At 40.9% G+C, this 23,674-nt stretch overlaps 1 protein-coding gene across 4 annotated transcripts in view; it reads right to left on the bottom strand.

Annotated features, from left to right (window-relative positions):
* The window catches only part of fhod1 (formin homology 2 domain containing 1), a 305,371-nt gene that overhangs the window by 90,440 nt on the left and 191,257 nt on the right, over window positions 1-23,674 (bottom strand). For all 4 annotated transcript variants that reach the window (XM_073069862.1, XM_073069863.1, XM_073069864.1 and 1 more), the window contains exon 9: window positions 23,256-23,399. In XM_073069862.1, coding sequence (XP_072925963.1) covers window positions 23,256-23,399 — 144 coding nt within the window. The remainder of the gene's footprint in view (window positions 1-23,255; window positions 23,400-23,674) is intronic.

Raw genomic sequence — 23,674 nt, 5'->3', positions numbered from 1 at the left:
AATTCCAATGTTTAGGTGAAGTTTGGATAGATACAGAGATAATAGGGATATGGAGGCTGTAGTCCCAGTGCAGGTCATTGGGACTAGGCAGTTTAAATAGTTTCAGCATGGACTAGATGGGCCAAGGGGGTCTGCTTCTGTGCTGTACTTCTCTCTGACTCTAACAGTTACCTATCACGGGAACAACAAAGGCAACGGTGGATCTGGAGGAAAGCAAGAAACTATTTTATATGTAATTAAATGCCCTATAAAATAGGCTTTATTCTGTTTTGTGCTTGTTCATTTACATTCATGGGCTGGATCAGGACATTTCAGCAGCTGCTTACATTTTGTTCTGCAAATATGCTTGTTTAAATATAAAGAGAGTGAATCAGTTTCAAAACAAACTTTTGAAGTGGTGGCTAAAATGTAAAAGCTGATGGCAATCTGGAAAGATGACAATGTGGTACAATCCCAGAAAGGATCACTGTTACACAATACTTCCTAAATGGACAGTGAAAGCAGAAATAGTGATCGTTTCAGAAAATTCTAAAAATAACTCAGTTATGCCTTATAAGGAAACATAAATCAAAGTAATGCCATGCAGGCATCAACAATCATTCAAAAACACATCACACAACAGTTACTGGCTGGTTATGACATCATATTTTGATCTAACTAACTTTGTCATAAGTCATTGTACCCAAGTATCATATAATTCCAAGCAATGAGATTATTAAATATTTAGAATTTTAGTGCTCAGAATAAAATAGAAATACAGAAAAAAAATGTGGAGTGTTTAGTGAGGAGCTAATTATAGAGAAACATAGCAATTTATCAAAATTTTACATGTAGGCCAAACCACATGGAAAAACTAAAGGAATGAAGAGTAATGTAAGCAGTTCCAAAGTAAAAAACAGACTCCCACAGCATTAATGCCAAATTGCTTCACCTTAGAAATGCCATCCATTCCAACTTAAAAACTGCATGAAATCATTTGTACATCACCATTTTGAATACACTCCTTGTTAAAATCGTGTGTGTGTGCGCGCGCACTTTCAGATCCAGTTGATATCTATAAATCCACTTGCCAAATTTACATGGCCACCAGCATATTAAACCAGTTTTATTTAGCACCTGTAATCCACAGTGTTTTTGTTTTAGTTGTCCAAAGCCAGAATTACAATGTACTAACAACAATGCCATGAAGCACACAAGGCATTTGAGAAATAAGAGAAAGCCATAAGGGTTTTGCTATAAATAATGAACCAATTCCTCTTGCCAATATTCCAGTAGTCCATTTTTTCTTCTGAATTTGAGAACAGGTTTTCATCAGATGGTAAATGCTTTAATTTTGCATCCTTTCCAATCAGTCACACTTCCAATTGGCAAATGGATATTAATAGGTTTTACTCTCATAGGCTTTGAAAATAAACAGTCCTGAACAAAATGGTAAATACCATTAGAATATGCAAGGTAAGTCATTGGATAATGTTGTGTTCAGGAAACATTATTTTCCTGAACCAACCCCATATCCCTTTTTCCATGATATCTAAAAATCTTTTCTAGCTCTGCTCTGAATATACAGTTGCTCTCAGATTGCTCCAAGGTTGAACCTGCCCAGCTTCCATTAATAGAATAACTCAAGATCACGAGCGAGCTTGACCTGAAGCTGCTCAGTGACATTTAGGTCTTCTTGAGGATCTTGTGAAATCTCATTATTTATTTGTCACTTTCCCTGTTAATGCATTGGCACACAGGCTGTTGCTACATTCCTTGTGTGCAAGGAGGTGATTTGAAAAGGAGCTTATCAGCACCAGAGGCCAATGTCTCCAACCATTGCATCCACATCTCTGATGGGCTGAGGTAATGGCCAGTATTGTAACAAGTGGAAGTGTCATTTTCTTCTGTTAAGAACTGGACACTTGTTTCTTGTTACCATCTAACTTTTTACGTTCTTGATACTCATTTTAATTTTAAGTTCTGATGCTTGTCTTGAGATGAGCCATGTTTTGGTCATTCTGGACCAGCTTGTGTTATTAGCTTATCTATATTGTTACCTGTAACTTCAAAACATTAAACTAATTGAAAGGGAAACAAATGCAAGTCTTAGTTTGTTCTTTACTTTAAGTGAGGTGAGTGCTTATCACATGTTGACATAATGGCGTATGCAATTCATATATTTTCACATTTAACCATAGTGAATTATATAAACACCAAAGAATGCTTAATCAAACAAAATATTTACAAGATTACTCATATATTACTGAAATATTAAACACACAACAACCTCCCTGCTTAGCTACAAACTCCAACTCACTAAAGAAGCATCTCAACTATATACTGTACACAATATACTATATAATACAAATATTACAGACATCCACAGCACTGTAAATTTTAAATTGTCCCATTCAAACCAAAAGATTTAATCACTGTGGAAGATTTCTTACTTTTCTGGGATAATGCCCTTCCTGACAAAGGGGATCACTCCGTTTGCCAGGTGAGACCTGTGGTGGTGAAACAATCTCAGGTTCTGGGGACTCCTCCATGGTGGTTGTAGGAGTTGACTTTGAGACTCTAGGGAGTGGCTCTGACAGCTCTGGACACCTTTCTTCTCCTTTGCTTTTCTCTCCTCGGATCAACTTCGATCCATTTCTATTTTTTCTCTTGTTCCTTCTCTCTTTCATACCTTCCTCTTTCTCATTCATGTTCTTTCTCTCTATCTCTTCTCTCCTTTTTCTGTTCATCTTGATCTTGTGATGGTGTACTTAGTTCACTGGAGTATTCGCTTATTAATCCCTCTGTTGCTCCCTTAATGGTCTGATCTCTCTTCTTGATTTTCTCATCCACAACATCATCTGACGAATCCTCTGTTTTTGAATCCCCATCAACTCCTTTCTTTTTGACCTTCCATTCACCCAGCTGGGCTTTGGTCTTTACATCTACTTTTACAAGCAGCTTTTTGTCTCCCTCTTGAAGTTCATTTAATAACCTTAATGAACACAGAGTAGATTCTAGTTCTTCATAGTCACAAAAGCCGAATGCTTGCAACTTTCCTGAAGCTCCTTGAACTACTCTTCCAGCTTAAAACTAAGTCACATTTCTCAAGTAACTAAGTAACTGCCTGCTTAACGTATCAAAGGCTTTCTCAGATACGTTACCAACAAAAACTATCGGTTTCATGCTTCCTCTGAGCAGCATGGTCCTTCCTGGGTCCAATATGTTTCCAACCAGAGGCTCAAAGGTTGGCACCAACAACTGTCTGTGCTCCATGGGGCAACAGTTCATGGCGTTTAGCACAGAGGCAGCTTTGGCATCATCCAGTGCCTTTCTTAATTCACTTTCAGTTGACTTTATTGCAGGGTATGTGGCATACAAATGATGGATCAAGTTGTAGTTGTAGTTGTCTCAGCCACTCGTTTGCCCACAATGCTGGTCACTGTGTTTTTACCACATACAAGCTCAATGTGGCTTGTTGTTTGTTGTATTTCACTGCTGCAAATGTCAGGAGTTATCTTGTCTCCAGTACAAGTTTTCAGTTGGATACCTGCAGGCTTCAGTTCAGTTTCTTTGAAATGCTGTTTAAACTCATTTTACAGAATGACTGAAACAGCTGATCCAGTGTCCAATTCTATTTTAATTAATTTGCTGTTCACTTCTGGTGTAAGCCATATTGTTAATGTTCACATTGTAAATCTCAATGTTAGCCAGTCCTGTCTCACTCTGATTATCGAAGTTTTCATAAACAGCATGCATATTAGTGCTCTTTCTGAAACTATAGCTTGACTTTTTAGCTTTTTCTTTTCCATTTATTTTTATCAACCTGACATGCTCTTTGTATGTGTTCTACTTGCTGGCATTAGTTTGCAAGTTTCACCTTTAAATTTGCATTGTTCTAGTGTATGTGATCTCCTGTCACAATGGTAACACAATTCGTTAGGCCAGGCTGGTTTCTGTTTAGACTTTGCAATTTTGCTCACGCTCACTTTCATTCCTGGCTGCATGCTGTTTCCATTGATACAGCAATTTCAACTGCTGTTTTAAATACAGGTTGTGCTTCAGCTAGAAGCCGTTTTTCCATGCTTTCTTGTAAGATTCCACAAACTAAGCCATCTCTCAATACATCATTAAGACCATCATTGAACTGACAATGCTCAGACAATCGCTTCAATTCAATACCGAACTGGATTCCCCTTCCTTTTGATTTTGCTTGTGAAATCCAAAATGTTCTGCAATCATCAATTCTTTCAGTTCTAAATGTTCCTGTGTTACTTTCACAATAGAAGCAATCTCATTTATGCTGGTTTGATTGGAACAGTTAAACTTCAAAGTAAACTGTATGCCTTTAATGCAATACACTCAGCAAAATTGGTTATAGTTTCTCATTTGTTTCAAAATACTGTTCAATTAGCTCAGTATACATGAGCATTTAACCACTGAGAAATTGAACGTATCTATTTCTCCGATGAAGCCAGCCATTTCTGCTTTTACTTATGATTGTTGCCTCTGGGTAGCACCCAGCCTTTTTTTAAATATCAAAATAAACTTTATTCATAAGAAATTATTTTTTGAGAATGAACTGTGGAATGCCTTTTCATCCTTATGTTCATAATCAATGTGTTAAGTCTTGTTTTATTACATTCCTTAAGACCAATAGGACTGCTTCAACTCATGTGGTCCTCTGGGGTGATACACAATTACACTATTTGAGGGGCTTCCAACGTGGCCTGTCCCTCTCTGGTAGTGGAGAATCCTATATTGTGGTCCTTCCTCACCAAGCCCTTGCGGTGGCTGCACCAAGCTTTAGATGTCCTTCAGCGTGTACCACTGCAGCCTGGAATACGCCAGTCAGCAGCATTCCTTGATGTGTCCTTCACCAGTGGTACTTCACGTCCGTCACTGTCCCTGCGAACAGTCCGTAGAACAGAGGTCCCTCTTTCATGCAGCTGTTCTGGATAAACCATGACAGAGGCTCTTGCATCTTTCCCCATGCCCTCTTTGCAAACACACAGTCTGCAATAGGTGAGCAGCTGTCTCGTCCCAAGTACACTCATCCCATGGGCAGTGTGCAGTGAGAGTGACCTAGTCTGTTTGCCAATGTAGAAGGGGATGTTTCTCTGGGACTTATGGGGTGGGCTGGGGAGAGAAGGTTTTGCTCCTAGAATAACCACTGGAAATCACACTGAAGTTCAGGAACACAGGTATTAGATCAGCAACAGGAGTGTATGGGTTAATAAAAAGTATTTCCACCATCATTCGTGTGTTTAATTGATTACTATGGGTAGGAAGGAACAGAAGGACACAGACCTACAAGTATATTTTTACAGCACATTAACTATGTTTTTAATTTAAAATACTGAAAGCATGCTGTAAATATTTACATTGAGTATAAATGATAAATTGACATGCAGACGGCAGACTCTTTCCAGTAAAACAAATGCATGCACGCACGTGCTCTCTCCTTCACCCTATTGTCTGCTCTAATCTGTGATGCTGTTTCTGCAATAAGCAAGAAGTATTTCATGGTGACTTTCTTACCAAATATTTATTGTTAGTTTATTTTTTTTAATATACTTCCAAACATTTTATTCTTGCATGGTGTACTTCTGCAATGTGAGAGTAAAAATAATGTTCTCCCATCATATATCTATTAATCACATTGGTAAGATAGCAGGCAACCAAGTTCCCCATGCAATCTTCACAACATCGCTCTTCAGGATAAATCATCATTACACTCTGGCTACCAGTTTCACACTGGTGCATACTTTTGGTTGGGAGTTCTAAGCTCTATTTAGAGGCATTCAAAGGTTAAGGCCCTTCAACCCACCAAGTCTATTCTAATCATCAATTTACACTGGTCCAATTTGTTCTCCTCAGTTTCCCATCAACTCACTCTGGGTTCTGTCAATTATCATTATACTTTATTGTCACCAAACAATTGATACTAGAGCGTACAATCATCACAGTGATATTTGTTTCTGCGCTTCGCGCTCCCTGAAGTACAAATCAAAGTAAATATAATAAAAATTTAAATTATAAATCATAATTAGAAAAATAGAAAAGGGAAAGTAAGGTAGTGCAAGTCAGGTCTAGATATTTGGAAGGTACGGCCCAGATCCGGGTCAGGATCCGTTCCGCAGTCTTATCACAGTTGGAAAGAAGCTGTCCCCAAATCTGGCTGTACAAATCTTCATGCTCCTGAACCTTCTCCTGGAGGGAAGTGGGACAAAAAGTGTGTTCGCTGTGTGGGTCTTGTCCTTGATTATCCTGGTAGCACTGCTCCGACAGCGTGTGGTGTAAAGAGGGTCCAAGGATGGAAGATTGGTTTGTGTGATGTGCTGGGCTATGTTCACGATCTTCTGCAGCTTCTTCCGGTCTTGGACAGGACAACTCCCATACCAGGTTGTGATGCACCCTAGAAGAATGCTTTCTATGGTGCACCTATAAAAACTAGTGAGGGTTTTAGGGGACAGGCCAAATTTCTTCAGCTTTCTCAGGAAGTAAAGGCACTGGTGGGCCTTCTTGGCAGTGGACTCTGCTTGGTTAGACCAAGTCAGGTCATTTGTAATATTCACCCCGAGGAACTTAAAGCTTTTGGCCTGCTCCACCTGTGCACCACCAATGTAGATTGGGTTGTGTGGTCCAACAAAAGTCAACAACCAATTCCTTCATCTTGCTGACATTGAGGGATAGGTTATTGTCTTCGTACCATGCCACCAGGTTCTTAATTTCCTCTCTGTACTCAGACTCATCATTACCCAAGATACGGCCTACAATTGTGGTGTCATCAGCAAACTTGTATATTGAGTTTAATGGAAACTTGGCTACACAATCATGGGTGTACAATGAGTACAGCAGGGGGCTGAGTACACAGCCTTGTGGGGCACCGGTGCTCAGAGTGATTGTAGAGGAGAGCTTCTCCCCTATTTTTACAGCCTGGGTCCTGCCTGTGAGGAAGTTGAAGATCCAGCTGCAGATCTGAGTGCTAAGACCCAGGTTCTGGAGCTTAGGAATCAGTTTATTTGGAATGATGGTATTAAAGGCAGAGCTGTAGTCGATGAAAAGGAGCCTTACATATGCGTCTTTATTCTCCAGGTGGTCTAAGGAGGAATGTAGTGCCAGAGAGATGGCATCTGCTGTTGACCTGTTGCTCCGGTCGGCGAACTGCAAAGCGTCGAGGTTGACCAGTAGGTTATGGTTGATGTGTGCCATAACCAATTGCTTGAAGCACTTCATAGCAATTGATGTCAGAGCCACAGGTCGATAGTCATTCAGGCATGCCACCTTGCTTTTTCTTAGCACCGGGATTATCGTTGCCTTCTTAAACACGAGGGGATCTTGGACTGAAGTAGGGAGCAGTTGAAGATGTCAGCAAACACTCCAGCTAGCTCGCTTGCACAGGCCCAGAGAACCCATCCTGGGACGCCATCTGGGCCCGTCGACTTCCTTGGATTTATCTTCAGGAAGGCTCTTCTAATGTCTCCCTTGGTGACAATGAATCTTGATGCCACCAGGTCCAGTTCATCCAGAGGGGGCGGGATGTTCCTCTTCTGTTCGAATCTTGCGTAGAATACGTTAAGTTCGTCAGGAAGAGAAGCGTTACAGTTATTGATATTCCCAGCCTTTTCTTTGCGCCCAGTGATCTTATTTAGACCCTGCCATAGTCTACTGGCATCCCTCTGGTTAGCCTGGGCTTCCAACTTGGCTCGATATTGCCTCTTGGCACCCTTAATGGCTTTCTGGGGTTCACGCCTGGATTCTGTGTAGCAACTGGTATCTCTGGACCTAAAAGCCGCAGCTCTAGCCTTCAAAAGGGACTGGACCTCATAATTCATCCAAGGTTTCCAGTTAGGGAATACCCGGATCGTCTTGCAAGACACACAGTCTTCCGTGCATTTCCAGATAAAGTCCCTGACAGCTGAGGCATACTCATTGAGGTTAGCTGCCGGGTCCTTGAATACTAACCAGTCCACCGATTCAAAGCAGTCACGGAGGATCTCATCCGTTTCCTCTGTCCAACACGACACCACTTTTGACACCGTGACATCCCGCTTCAGTTCCTGTTTGTAAGCTGGGAGGAGGAGTACGGCCTGATGGTCCGATTTTCCGAAGTGAGGTCCCTGGACGGAACGGTAGGCATCCTTGACTGCTGTGTAGCAGTGGTCAAGTATATTTGGGCCTCTAGTGGAGCAGGAGACATGTTGGTATTACTTTGGCAGCACTTTTCTGAGGTTGGCCTGGTTAAAGTCCCCGGCTGTAATGAGCAAAACCTTCGGATACCTGGTCTCAAGTACACTGATGTTGGTATACAGTGTATTCCCAGCACACTCCACATCCGCCTGGGGGGGAATGTAGACCGCTGTCAGTATGACCAAGGTGAATTCCCGTGGCAGATAATAAGGACGACACTTCACCAACAGATGTTTCAGGTCCGGACTGCAGGAGCTTGTCAGTGCCACTGTGTCCGAGCACCACGCAGTGTTGATCAGCAGGCAGACACCACCTCCCTTCGTCTTGCCCGAAGACACCATGCGGTCCATCCGATGGATCGAAAATTCCCTCTGGTCGGATGGCACAGTCGGGGGTGGCACGGGAGAGCCAGGTCTCTGTGAAACAGAATACACAGCAGTTCTGCATCTCCCTGCAGTAGGTGAGTCTCCCTTTAAGATCATCCACCTTATTCTCTATGGCTTGCACATTAGCTAGTAGGATGGTGGGCAGAGGGATCCTAAAGCCCCTCCACTTCAATCTGACCAGCAGCCCAGCTCTTTTCCCACGCTTCCTCGGTAATTTGTGTATCTTTCCAGGTTTCCATCGATGCAGTGTGTTGTTGGTAGCTCTTTGAGGTTGGCGGACGTGTCCCGTGGGGATCGATCGGCGGGTCATGTCGTCGGACGCTCCTGGTCGGGCCTAGTGACGGGGGAGGCTCCGCTGCCACTTCCAACTGTTGGGGGCCCAGGTGGTCGATCAGGTCGAGCCCCGAAGCCGACACTTAATCCTGGAGGGCTGGGCTGCCGGCTGAAACAAGTCCATGAACTGTGTCACGGTTGCGGATGCCTCCGCTCCATCCCATCCCTGGGCTCGATTTCCGAGGTCGGCGGCGGAGGCCTCACTTCCGGCAGCTGTGGATAGCCACCAACGAGGCTCTACGGTGGTCGGTCTGGGGAAACGTCTGGGGTATCTTCAGGTCTCCGACATCACCTCTGTGTGGTCATCTGCTTCGGAGAGGTGCTGGTCGGAATGGGCCATGTCTCTAGGTGCTCTGACATGGTAGCAGGCCACGGGTCTCTGGGAACGTGGTGGACCTCGGACCAGGCCTCAACGATCGGGTCCAGGTACGGTCTGGAGTTGAAGCAATTCTGGCGCGTCGATGATCTCCAGCTGGGTTAGTAACTTCGCCAGGGTGTTGTTGATCTTGCTAGATGTAGCAAATCGGAGGTTTAGAAGGGTTTCTCGGGTATAGGATAGTGTAGAGGGCAGTTTGCTCGGGAGAGCACGTGCAGAGTCGCCAGTTACCGGCGCCATCTTTATATTATCATCATTATTATTATTATCAATTATTCACACAACAAGGCAATTTACGGTAACCAGTTAATCTACCGATTTACATCTCTCACCCTGATCAGAGAAAATGGACCCATCTGTGCTTAGCCAGTGAGAGTCTGGTGTGACTAATTTGATAATGAATGGCACAATACTGCCTCTAGTGCCCTCCGGTGTAGCACTCTACCTCAGTCAGAGGCTGCTCTACAGGAGAGCTTGGTATATTTAACCAGGGCAGATGCTCCTGTGCAGTATTCAGGAACTGCTGCAATTTTAGTTCAACACTTGAAACAGGATCCCGATAGCTCTCTCAGCTGGAAGCAATAGATCCGACAGGACAAATAGAAAAGTGAGTATCCCTGATGTTCTGTCCAGAATTTCTTCATCAACCAACATCACTAATAAGTTCTCAACTGGTCTTTATCATCTTCCCATTCAAAGGAATCTGGAACAGAAGCTACCATTCAAAGTATTACAATGTGATTTTTCAAGATCATCAAAAATGTGTACAAATATAAGTCTTCCTTTCCAATCATACTGATTGACTTAACTTGGAATGCTTAAAAGTGAATCACATTGCTAAATTTGAATTAAAACAAGTCTGAAACTGCTCTGTGTAGATATAGTATTATAACAGCATCATTGGCTTATTGAGAAAAAATATCATTTACAATATCACTGTTCTCAACTGCTCACAATGTATGTATTCCAGTCTTTGTGATTTGACAATTCTCCAAGTTGGGGTAAAATTAAGAATATTGCACTTCATGGTTTTGTATGCTTGAAGCATGTTGTCAGACAGCTGCACATAGATTGGTCTTCTGTAGTTGCAAAGAAGATTTTCAACAATATCCTAGAATGCCTTCCATGTGATTTTCTCCAGTCCCCCACTAGCAGATCTTTGAATTGCTTGTCATTGATGACTTGTTTAAGTTGTGGACCAACAAAAATGCCTTCCTTCATCCCGGGCATCAGTTATCCTGAAAACATCTGTCTCAAATATTGAAACTCTTCACTGAAATGTTGTGCCTGGTGACAGCAGATTCCATCCCTGCATTCTTGAACCCAGTAATTCTGCTTTTTCCTTTGACAAACCCAAGTCACTGACCAAGTTATTTAACTCTTTCAGATGAAACTCACTCAACAGAAAAGGTTCAAAATCTCTATCAGTGTCATTTTCTACTCCTAACCGGTGCACCATGGTATTTTCGTCTTCCTCCTCTAGACCCCATGTCTTTGGAGGCTTCAGTACTGGAAGGCATGCGGCACAGGTCTCATGGCTGAAGGGAGATTACGATATTCAATAGATTTCTTGTTTTTCGCAGAGAAACCAGACATACTGGTTAGACAGAAATAGCAGTCTGTCACATGATCTTTCTATGTTTGCCATATCATCAGGGCAGCGAATGACGTCAGCTTCCAAGCACCTCAGAGCCAAGCTCCAAGATCAACAGCTCCTGTTGTGCAACAAATGTGAGAAGCCCAAACTTTGTCTCAATCAACTGATCTCAAATCAATATATTTGTAAGTGCAATGCATAGAACAGTATGTGTGTGATAGCCTTTCTAAAACCTGTCCTGCCATGTATCATCTGCCTTGCCTAAGCATGCCCAGGCATGCCTGGACAAGATAGAAAGCTCTTCAGCTTCCATTGTGGGCAACATTTTAATATAACTGAATTATAAATTGAAATAACAAAAATAGGCAATTTCAATAAAATGGTGCACGACAGGGGAATGTCATGATTTTCATGATCAACAGACCGAAATCCATAGGATACGCCCAAAAGTGTTCAGGAAGCAAAATCTTTGTTGTCCAGTGAAATTGGCAAACCACTAATCTTAACAGCATCCCACTTGGAGATTGATCTTCCTATAGCCCACATCCCACATTCCTCAGGGTGAAACTTCTGGCCCCGAATCAGAGGGGCATTTAAAAATTCAGGTTCAAGTTCAAGGTTCAACCATACATGAATATACTCAAATGAAACAGCATACCTCCAGAGCCAAGGTGTAAAACATATCACAAACAGCACACAGCAGATAGCATTTATGGTGATGAGAGCAGAAAACACAGTGACAAAACAAATAGTACAAGTCCCCTGTAGAATGATGATGCATGGGATGTTGTCCTTGTCCAGCTTGTTCTTCCATTGAATGAACTATGGAGCTCTCAAGCTCTGTTGAAAGTTTTCATGCAATGGAGAGTATTTGAGACCCTGGCAATTCTGGGACTTGGTGGGGTGGTGTAGTAGTGGTGGAGGAGGAGCAAAAAAAATCTTTGAACCAGTTAAATAAAGTCCTAGCTTTCACCAGACTTTCCTAGCAATATTGTCAGCTGCGTAAAAAGAATTACCTGATTCTAAATCCAAGGTCACTTGTCCTGCAGCATTGGAGTATTTCTTCTGGGTTAGACCATAAAATATAGAGGCAGGATTACAGCATCTGGCCATCAAGGATTGCTCCACCATTCCATCATGGCTGAATTATTAGCCTTCTCAAATCCGTTCTCTCGCCCTTTAGCCGTAACCTTGGACACCTTAATTCTATTTTTAACTACTTTTAAGAATCTTTTATGTCACATCATATCTAGAGTTAATGCAACTCTCAAAGAATCTAATTGACTAATTAATTTTCACTAGCAAAGTTTCTACTTTGGTTAAGTGACTTATTTGCACACAATGTCTGTACTTGCTAGTGCTTCAGTGGTTGCATTTAAAAAATAGAAATGGCAGAAGAAGATTTTTACAAATCTATGTTGATTAATGCCTTAATTATTTGCCAAGCTTCAGCCCCAGAAAAGGCTGGCTACACAACAGTTAGAACATTCTAACGTGAGAAGGTAAATGAAATTATGCAGCATTTAATGCAGTCAATTAATGATTGTCTGTATCATACAAATTTATAATTACAAGAATTTTCCTTAGAACCATTCGCTGCAAATTATTTTTCCAGTCGGGTTTAATTAATAGACAAAACTAAAGCAAGCATATGTATTGGGTCAAATGACTTCAAAAGGATGTATTCAAGATGATACAACCCTGGAATGGAACACGAGCCATAATTTAATCTTGGTCTGGATGTTCTACTTCTAAGATTATAAACATATGCTTTCAGGCTGATTTTTTCTCTTGAATATCTTTTACAACGACCCTGTTATGGAAATGTGTTAATTGCTGAATGTGATCATTCCTATAGACAGAAATACTCTTGGCATTACAAATTCTATTATGAAACACTGCCCTGTATATTCTCTCCCTGTCCTTCCATCTCCCAAGGGATTTACTACTTTTATTTTAGATTGAAGTCTGGGAATTTACTGCTCAAATCATAAAATTATTCCATTTATAAATTGGTCTAAGGCAACTTTACAAGCCTGCTAAAAGGTGGTAATCAAGCATTAGGGAAGGGGGTTGCTTTAATGCAGATATCACCAACACAAGGCTGGTCCCATAATCCCTACACAGCCATGACTGGTGAATGGTGCGGTATGCGCAAGACCCAGTCATTTGGGAGTTTGATGGATCCAATAATCATTGCTGAGTGAAGCACGTGTAATGGCTTCTTTGTAATGTTTCACTGCTAAGGCTAATGTAATGGCTTCTCTGGAATGTTCACTGCTGAGGTAACAGTTTCTCTGTAGCAGCAATGTTTGGGTTATGGCTGGAGATAACAGGACTGTGGTATGCATGTTAGCCAATCGGAGATTGTTGCTTTGTCTTGTGTATCTGGAAGGATGTTTTTTCACAGTCTTTGTCGAGGAGAGATGAAGAGGGAAGACATGTGAAGAGAGCGGGTAGACCACCAGATGGAGTGGACTGGGATCTGAGGGTCTGAAGCTCGGAGGAGACCGATGGTGGAAGAATAACTACTGAGTGAGCTCCAACGTGAACTTTTGACCTTCCTTAAATTAGGCCCTTTTAAAATTTTCATTATTAACCCTATATGCAGATTAAGATTCATAAAGTTCAATCATTTAATTGCATATGGTATGCTGTCTGATATTTTGCGATGTGGGTTTTTAACCAGGGGTACATCACACAGCATCCACACAAACGTGATTTCCCAGTTTGGCGGGGCCGAAGGCTGTTTCCCCTAGACGAACATGAGCTGACCGAGCCTGAGGGTTACACACGCAAGAGACACAAACCAGAGAGTGGAAAGTTATGGTTCAGATTGGACAATCTTGTTTGGAGAACAGCAACACTGTGCAACTCAGTCTGAAAGATCTGCATATTCACAATTATTCCCCGTTCTGCCTGTGACATTTATCCATAACCATTGATACTTGCCATAATGAAATTGCAAGTCCTGGACTAATACTTTTGCCACAGACCTCTTTGGTAATGGTGAAATGCAATGCATTCGCCTGATAGAGGTGACTGATAAATTTCACATAAATCAAGAATCATCCATCACGCTGAGGGATAATAAACTGACTGTCAGGTGAAAGACTAAGCAGAAATCAAATACATGCTAACTTCAAAAAAAGAGATGTATGTTGAATCTTCCTGTTAAAATTCCAACTGTTCCAAGCAAACACAATCAAGCCTGGGACTCTAGGGCACGGATCCAAAGCCCCAGACATGCGGACAGACAACTACCAGCGAACCCACCAGCACTCAGCATGGACTCTACTTCAACAGGACAAACTGGCATGTGCTTAAGCGGAGGAAATCAGCTCCTGCATCTGGTAGCAGGTTCGACCTGACTCTGCACTTACGGAGGAGGAGGGCAGGAAAAGAATTACATCTTCTGTTCATCATTTGTACAGGAAATAATCCCCTTCATTACTATCAATTTTTTATTTGTAAATGATTACATGATATTATGTAGGAGGCCGAGTTGTGACACAATAGAGGTTTATACAATCAAGAGGGGCGTAGATAAGGTGAATAGCTACAGTCTTTTCATCAGGTTAGGGAGTTCAAAACCAGAGATCCTTGAGTTAAAATGGGAGGAGAACAATGCACAAAGCACCTGAGGGACAACATTTTCCCAGACACTAATGAGCGTATGGAACGAGCTGCCAGAATAAGTGGTACAGGACAGCACAATTACAATGTTTAAAAGGCAGCTGGACAGTTACATGGATAGGAAGGATTTTGATGGATACGGGTAAAACACAGGAAAATGGGATTAGCTCTGTAAGGCAATTTGGCTGGCATGGAATTGACTTTATTACTTACATCCTTCACATACATGAGGAGCAAAAATCTTTGTTACGTCTCTGTCTGAATGTGCAATGTGCAATTTATTGTAATAAATAGTATGTACAACAGGACAGTCAGTATAACATAGAAATACAATTGTATCAGTGTGAACTAATCAGTCTGATGGCCTGGTAGATGAAGCTGTCCTGGAGCTAGTTGGTCCTGGCTTTAATGCTGTGGCACCATTTCCCAGATAGTAGCAGCTGGAAGTTTGTGGTTGGGGTGACTCGGGTCCCCAATGATCCTTCCAGCCCTTTTCATGCACCTATCTCTGTAAATGTCCTGAATAGTGGGAAGTTCACATCTACAGATGTGCTGAGCTGTCTGCACCACTCTCTGCAGAGTCCTACGATTGAGGGAAGTACAGTTCCCATACCAGGCAGTGATGCAGCCAGTCAGGATGCTCTCAAATGTGCCCCTGTAGAAAGTCCTTAGGATTTAGGGACTCATACCAAACTTCTTCAACCATCTGAGGTGAAAGAGTTACTGTTGTGCTTTTTTCACCACACAGCCGGTATGTACAGACCACGTGAGGTCCTCGGTGATGGGTATACTGAGGAACTTGAAGCTGTTCACTCTCTCAACCCCAGATCCATGATGTCAATAGTGGTTTGCCTGTCTCCATTCCTCCTGTGGGCCACAACCAGTTCCTTTGTTTTTTACGACATTGAGGGACAGGTTGTTTTCTAGACACCACTGTGTCAGGGTGATGACTTTTTCTCTGTAGGCTGCCTTGTATACCACCTGCCGGTGATCTGACAGGAAGTCCGGGATCCAGTTGCAAAAGGCAGGGTGAAGGCCGAGATCTCTGAGCTTCTTGTCAAGCCTGGAGGGAATTATGGTGTTGAATGCTGAACTGTAGTCAAGAAAATTGGGGCCAAAGAGTCTGTTTCAGCACTGTATATCTCTATATCTATTTTAATATTATTATTTTTAAAGTGTATATAATTTTTAAATGTTTTTATACATTAGTGTCCATACTCCAAAACCTTTTATGGAGGATAACAGATCACTGACTTGAGAGCAGGCGCATATGCTCCTATCTACATCAACGGTGTGGAGGTTGAGAGCGTTGACAGCATCAAGTTCCCAGGACTGAAATTATGAATAGCCCACCCTGGTTCAACTATGTAGACGTACCCCACAGTCAAGAAAGCTCACCAATACCTATTTCCTCAGGAGGCTAAAGAAATTTGGCATGTCTCCATTGGCCATAACCAATTTTTACAGATGCACCACAGAAAGCATCATATCAGCTTGGTATGGCAACTGTCCTACAAGTGACTGTAAGAAACTGCAGAGATCTGTGGACGCAGCTCAGCACATGACAGAAAACAGCGTCTCCTCTGTCTGTACTTCCCATTGCCTCAGTCAAACAGCCAGCATAATTAAAGACCCAACCCACTCCAGACATTCACTCTTCTCCTTCGTCCGTTGTTGGGCAGCAGATACTTAGGTCTGAAAGCATAAACCACCAGGCGCAAGAACAGTTTCTACCCCGCTGTTCTAAGACTATTACACAGTGTTGCCATTCTTAAACTCTATGCATTGTTTATTGAATTGATCTGTATGAATTGCATGCAAGACAAGCTTTTCATTCTATCATGGTACATGTGACAATAATAGACCAATTTCAATTCTAACTCCAAACTTGGAGGCTTAGATTTGGCAATGGTCAAAGGTTCATGCAACAACTTCTGGCCTGCCTGGGACACCTGCTCACGTTGCACAGAGCCCTGGCACTGCTCACGCAGCATTCAGCCTTTTAGATCTGAGCGTGATTGTTGCAGTGGGGATTCCAAGCAGAACAAACAGTTGCCGGGCCCCTCTGGACCATAAAGGAAGGTGTCTTTAATGAGATCAGTGTAAAAGTAACAATGAGAATGCTTGGTTAAGACAAATCACTTTCAATAAATCAGCACTTTGCTCAATCCTCAATTCAAGCTTTTTTTTAAAACAAAAATAACAAAATACAACAGTTAATTTAAGCTCTTTGGGATACAAAAAAAATCACTACAGCACTAGATCACGATTGGCACTGCATTAAGTCTGTACTAAGAGATGGATTCAAAGATATTGGCAATATCACAATTCAAATATAGCACGGTATTTACTGATTCCCAGCCAGGAGCACAACTGCAAAGAATTTAGACAGTTCCAGTACTGTCAAGATACCTCTGTTGGCAATTCGATACAAACACAGAAAATCATTTTCCAGATTTCACTGTTCTGCCAATCATGTGGAGATAGACTGGCCTTGGAACAGGTTCAGAAGAAGGCCAAAAGATTAAACTACAGCTTGAAAACATTTATATATTGAGACAAACACCTGGTCCATTAGCTCTGGAGGCTACCGAATAGAATACATAAATTATTGAAAGGACTGAATTGTGCACCGCTGATAGATCACTCCAGATTGAAAAACAATGACCATGCACAAACCTCTGCAAGAGGAGGAGGTGGCCAAATGTTGGAGATAGCTCACAGCCCAATTAAACATAATCAAAAATTATGCCGAGACAGATCAGTGCAAAGGGAAGAAAATCAGCATTTAGCTCATGTACTGTCCTTGAGATACTCTGGATTTGTTTCAAACAACCAGGGGAGTTGATGGGGAGCTTTCAGTTTAGGCATGTTTTCTTCTCTCCCACTTTTCCCAAAAGGGATGTGCACACGTGCGTGTATAATAGGAAGTGTCTGGTCAGTCTTAATCTTGTTGCACAAATACCAGGAAAACATGAACCATCGACTGGTGGTCTATTCCTGACCTTTATTTGGATATGCTTACAGATAACACATATATTTTTAAATTTTTAGAGGCTCTCAGAAAGTGTTTACCTGCATTGCCCAAGAAATGGTTTATACAGGAGAGAGAGTAATCAAGCAGAAAGTTTTAGAAAATTCAACGAAGAATAATTCAGTAAACGAGGAAGATAGGGAAAATAGCTTGATTGAGAACCCTGTTTGGTTTTTTCCTGCAAGTATAGTATCATAGAGCAATACAGCACAGATACATTTGCTCGGCCCAAAGCATTTACTAACATGGCACCTACTCAGATAGACTCAATTTCTTGTGTTTGGCTCTTATTCCTCAAAGCCCTATCCCTCCATGTACCTATCCACATGCTTCTCAAATGATACTATTAAACCCGACTCAATCACTCCTTTTGTCAGCTCTTCCATATACTCTACACCTTCTGTGTGAAGAAGTTCCTGCTCTGGTTCCTTTTAAATCTTTCAATTCTCACCTTAAATCTATGCACTCTAGTTTTGGTCTCCCCTACCCTGGGAAGAGCACTGTGACCATCCACCTCTCACAATTTTAAACATTTCTATAACCTTGCCCCTCATTCCCCAATGCCATTAGGCTTTACAATTCAACCGCCAGGACTTAAGAACTTTTTAAAAGCTATTATTAATGCTTTTTGAGATAGTGATTTAGATGCATATCATATTTTTTACTGAGTTAAGTATTGTATGTAATTAGTTTTGCTACAACAAGTGTATGGGACATTGGAAAAAAAGTTGAATTTCCCCATGGGGATGAATAAAGTATCTATCTATCTATCTATCATTCTCTTTTACTCCAAGGAATAAAGACCCAGCCTGGATAACCTCTCCCTCTATCTCAGGCATTTTTGTTCTGGTCGAATCTTTGTAAATTTTCTCTGCATGCTTTCCAGATTAACATCACACTTTTACTCTAAACCAAACTATACACGGCCAAGTACAGCCTCTACAACTTTCACATCAGCAGCAGGACCTGAAGGTTTCAAGATTCGTCGCCTCAGCACCATTTGTGTCTCTGAACACCTTAGCGAATTCTGAGCACACACCTGTAAACCTCCAGCTACACAAAGTAGAAAGGACCCATTCTAAACCATTTACCTTAGTTCCAAAACTAAAGTAATGAGAACCTGAGGCTGTGTAAGCAGTCACTGATTTTGGTTCTGCAGAACATTTCACGATAAGAATGGTCATCACCAGATGATTTATCAAAAGTTGCAATTGTATAAAGCATCAAATCAGAAAATGTAAAGTTTCAAACAACAAGAGGAACAGGGTGGTAGAGATAGTCATCCATTAACCAACTAAATTCCAGAGGAATAAACCCCAATTATCATAAAAGTTAACCTAAATCCCTCCAAGATTAATATGTTTTGCTAAGATATGGTCTCACAGACTGTTTACAACATTCTGGGCATAAACTAACTGGGGGTTTGCATAACAGTTGTATCATATCTATCCTTTGTATGTCTTCTGGCATTTTGATTATTCTTTATAATTACTTGAATCGTCTAAAAGCATGAACTGCCAGATCATTATTAGTTCTACATTATTTCAATTTTTTTTACAATTAGAAACAATGCTATTCTTGCTTTGAGATTCCAGTGGATGATGGCCTCACATTTGCTCACCCCGATATCCATTCATTGTTCCTTTTTGCTTTCTGCCAAATTCATTCATTTGTAACTTCATGCTTCTGTCCAAATCAGCATATTCACCTACCTTTGCAGTTGGTACTCAGTACCAACATGGACGTCATCAATATGACAAATAACTGAGACTCCCAACTCAGCCCTTTGTGGACACTCACTATTAGTCACATCCTGCTGAGTGTCCGTTCATTATCCTTGCTCTGTTGCTTGCAGCTCAGCTACTTGCCTAACCTGGTCGATAATCTGCTTTCGATTCCCAGTGTTTCAACTTTTTCCAGCACTTTCTTCTCAAGAAGAATTGATCAAAACTCTTCTGGGAGTGCATGTGAATAAGAAATTATCTTTTCCACTTCATTAGCATCTTCAATGATTAGTTGCATGGGTTACTACAATCCCTGATGGCCTGTCTCCCTATCTTACACATAACATAATGGTCATGACACTAAATTATCCTGTTCCTCCTAAGTTGTTAGGCATAACACTGAACAGTGTCCCACTCACTGTTATCAGAAGTGGAACTCCACACCTTTTCATCAAGGCAACCTTTCCTTTAGGTTTCGCAGCCTGCGGTATAGGTGTACACAAGGAACCAGACGGTGAACTTGAGACAAATGTGGCATGTTTGTCATCTTTCCTTTCTTCTGTACCCCCCTCCCCACCAACCAATATTGTTTCTTTAAAAATTCTCACGGTGTCTTGCACTATGCTTTGCCATGTCTTCCAATGTGAAAGATTTGTATAGTTACTGGCTAGTTAATGAATAGCATTAAATCCCCTTTTTCTTAAAAAATGATCTAAAGATTCAGCAGTTACGTTGTAGCAACTTAGTAATTGAAAGAATTTAACAATGCAACACACACACACACACAAAATCATATACCTCATTTATCAGAATAATTATCAAAAAAAGGGAACGAAAAAATAGTTAACTTTCTGACCAAAAATGTGAACTATTCAAAAGAGAAGGGGGAACCAAATCACTGATTATTCTGATTAATTCCTGCTCTCTGATGTTTTCACCATGTGTTAGTCATCAAAGCCAAACTACATTACAGACACTCTGCCAGACCATAGACCTAAATGTCTTGGCTTCTGCTTGATTAATTCTGTTATCCATTTGATCTGGCTTAAAATAAATACTAATAAAGAGCAGGTTTGTGGTTGCATCATGTGGGGCAAAATTTACTTCTTTCTTGTGGAAAAAGAAAAGAATTCGGCATTTTACTCTCTCATTGGCAACTATGGGGTATTTGCATATGAATCTATTACAATCTCACCAAAGGATAGTGACGTGGCTCTCAGTATCTTTAAAAGAAATGTAGAGAACCTGTAGGTGCAGGTGCTTACTAGGGAAAATAAACTTTGGACTAAAATAAAACAGACAACGTTTCTGAATATCAAAAGATTACATTTAGGAAGAGAAGACAAATAACATTTAGGAAGAGAAGACAAATAACATCCATATTCCTGAAGGACATCACTTCTCACATCCTGCCAGTCTGAGTAAATGCATTCATTTTCTGTCTGGATGCTAATTCCAGATACCTTGAACTTAGCTGTTCCCTTCCAGGGTTCTATAGTAAAGGCCTGTTAAAAATCCATCTCCATTACAACCACTGGTGGTTTCTGAACACAATCCATTGGTACAAACTGAAAAGCATTCTAGGATAGACAGATGGGGAAGTGTGCAATTTCTTTTTTGACTCAGCTCCTTGCAAAAAGGCTGGTTTGTCTGAATTCTCCTTCCTTTTGGACCTATAATGTGCTTCCTTTATCTCCATTGTAGTTACTTTGTGTTTATTAGTGATAACTGTGATAAAGTACTTATTCAATATCTCTGAAAATATTAGCATCTTGAAGGTTTATGCTGCCTTGGTAGAGAAGGCTATTCTAATTCTCTTTTTGTGTAGTATGTTATTTCTTAATCAAATATCACAACTATTTTTCACATTCTTAATAAGCTTATCGTACTTGATGTTCCCATCTTTCCTGTGTTGTCTACGTACTTTGTATTTGCAAGTTTCTTTAGGTGCATTTTTATTTTCAGTTAAGCTACCCATGGTAAATTTATACTTGGAAAATTGTGTGTACTTTGTCTGAACTTTACTGACCTTTCCCTTAGATTAACTCACTGCTTCAAGTTACAAGTCAAGGGGGGCAGTAATATAAAAATAAATTTATTTCCACAGAGGTTGGTGAACCTTGGGAATTCTCTAATTTGGAGAGCTGTGGAAGCTAGATCATATGGTATTTAAAAGCAGATACATTTTTGAAGGATTAGGTAATTGAGGACCATGTGTAATTGGCACAGATTTGTAACTGGGCAGTGCTATTCTATCAGCTTGTTTTTTTTTATTTTACCTTGTTGCAACTTTCTCTAATTTTTGCCTTCCTCGGTTCTACCTTCATTCTTTTGTAACCCTTTGTGAGTTTTGTACTTTCCCTTAATTACCTATGCATTGTGTTGACTAGAGTGCATTGCATCTTCTGTGCCCATTCACAAAATGACCTGTTCAAAAGACAGAAGTGAGGTCTGTATACAATATATACACAACAGTGCTTTCTCATTATCCTTGTTTGTCTATTTGGGGCAGGTGTAATCAGTCACAATTATAATCTTATAATTTGCTACTCAACATATGGATGCTCTTTTATGCATAAGACTAGAAGACAGAGGAGTAGAGTTTTGCCATTAGGCCATTGAATCTCTTCTGACATTCAATCATGGCTGATTTATTTTCCCTCTCAACCCCATTCTCTGCCTTTTTCTCCTAACCTTCAATGCCCTTGCCAATCAAGAATCTATGAACTTCTGCTTAAATATACCCACCAATATTCTTGCCACTACTTGGTGCCCCTTCTACAGCAGCTTACTGTAGTGAAAGCTGTATCGCTTATCTATCATTTTGACTTTTATTGATTACACGCCTAAAATGAAGAAACACAACGGTGAAATGCACTTTGCCCTTGGTAGGTTATTCTTTTACTGAAGTTGGACATACGCCATCTAATCATGAGCAAGAAAAACATAAACTTTATGTTATCCCAGACATGATAGATAGATAGATAGATAGATACTTTATTCATCCCCATGGGGAAATTCAACATTTTTTCCAATGTCCCATACACTTGTTGTAGCAAAACTAATTACATACAATACTTAACTCAGTAAAAATATGATATGCATCTAAATCACTCTCTCAAAAAGCATTAATAATAGCTTTTTAAAAGTTCTTAAGTAGCTTACTTAAATACATTAAATACAATCAACCCCGGCACTTTAACATATCTTACTCCTGGCGGTTGAATTGTAAAGCCTAATGGCATTGGGGAGTATTGACCTCTTCATCCTGTCTGAGGAGCATTGCATCGATAGCAACCTGTCGCTGAAACTGCTTCTCTGTCTCTGGATGGTGCTATGTAGAGGATGTTCAGGGTTTTCCATAATTGACCGTAGCCTACTCAGCGCCCTTCGCTCAGCTACCGATGTTATACTCTCCAGTACTTTGCCCACGACAGAGCCCGCCTTCCTTACCAGCTTATTAAGATGTGAGGCGTCCCTCTTCTTAATGCTGCCTCCCCAACACGCCACCACAAAGAAGAGGGCGCTCTCCACAACTGACCTATAGAACATCTTCAGCATCTCACTGCAGACATTGAATGACGCCAACCTTCTAAGGAAGTACAGTCGACTCTGTGCCTTCCTGCACAAGGCATCTGTGTTGGCAGTCCAGTCTAGCTTCTCGTCTAACTGTACTCCTAGATACTTGTAGGTCTTAACCTGCTCCACACATTCTCCATTAATTCTCCATTAACATCTCTTATTCAGTATTCTTAACTGATTGTTTCAGCACAATTATAACCTATCTTAATCCCATGGGTCATCAATATTTTATCCCAATATTAATGAATTCAAAGTTCTTTTCCCAGACAACCCAACCTTCGATCAGCAAAGTCTGGCTGTGTTTTTCACCACCATTAAATCTCACTAATCCATCATACATGAATGAGTAACTGTATATGTGCATCCGAAGAACTGAATTACTCCTTTACATCTGCATATTCAAAAACAATTTTACCTCATAAATGGTAAACTGCTGCTTTAAGTCTGGGTCAGTTCCTTTATTACTCATGTGCCTTTGGATGATGTTTTCCATTCCCAGTTGCTCAAGACAATCAGTAACATCGTAGAATGAATCCTGGTCTGGAAGAGCTCCTAGGGTCTGGCAAAAAACAAAAGAAATTTCTTTCAGATCATCCACATTTTTGAGGAAAGTGTTCAGAAAGAAACATGAAGCCACCAAATAACCTTCAATGCCTGCCAGAAAACATTTAATATTTTTGACTTCACTCCCTTTGTAATAGCTTACTCTGATTAATTCCAATAACTTCAACAACCATTAGTTACCTTCTTCCTTTGTATGGCATTTGATTCCAGTCATTAGAATGCATTTCCCTTGCCATCCACTGACTTCAATGTTATCAGAGCTCCTTAACA

The sequence above is a fragment of the Hemitrygon akajei genome, chromosome 17 (genome assembly GCF_048418815.1).
Source record: "Hemitrygon akajei chromosome 17, sHemAka1.3, whole genome shotgun sequence".
Taxonomy (NCBI): Eukaryota; Metazoa; Chordata; class Chondrichthyes; order Myliobatiformes; family Dasyatidae; genus Hemitrygon; species Hemitrygon akajei.
Note: the sequence above shows the minus strand (reverse complement) of the source record. Positions and strands in the feature narration are given on the sequence as shown.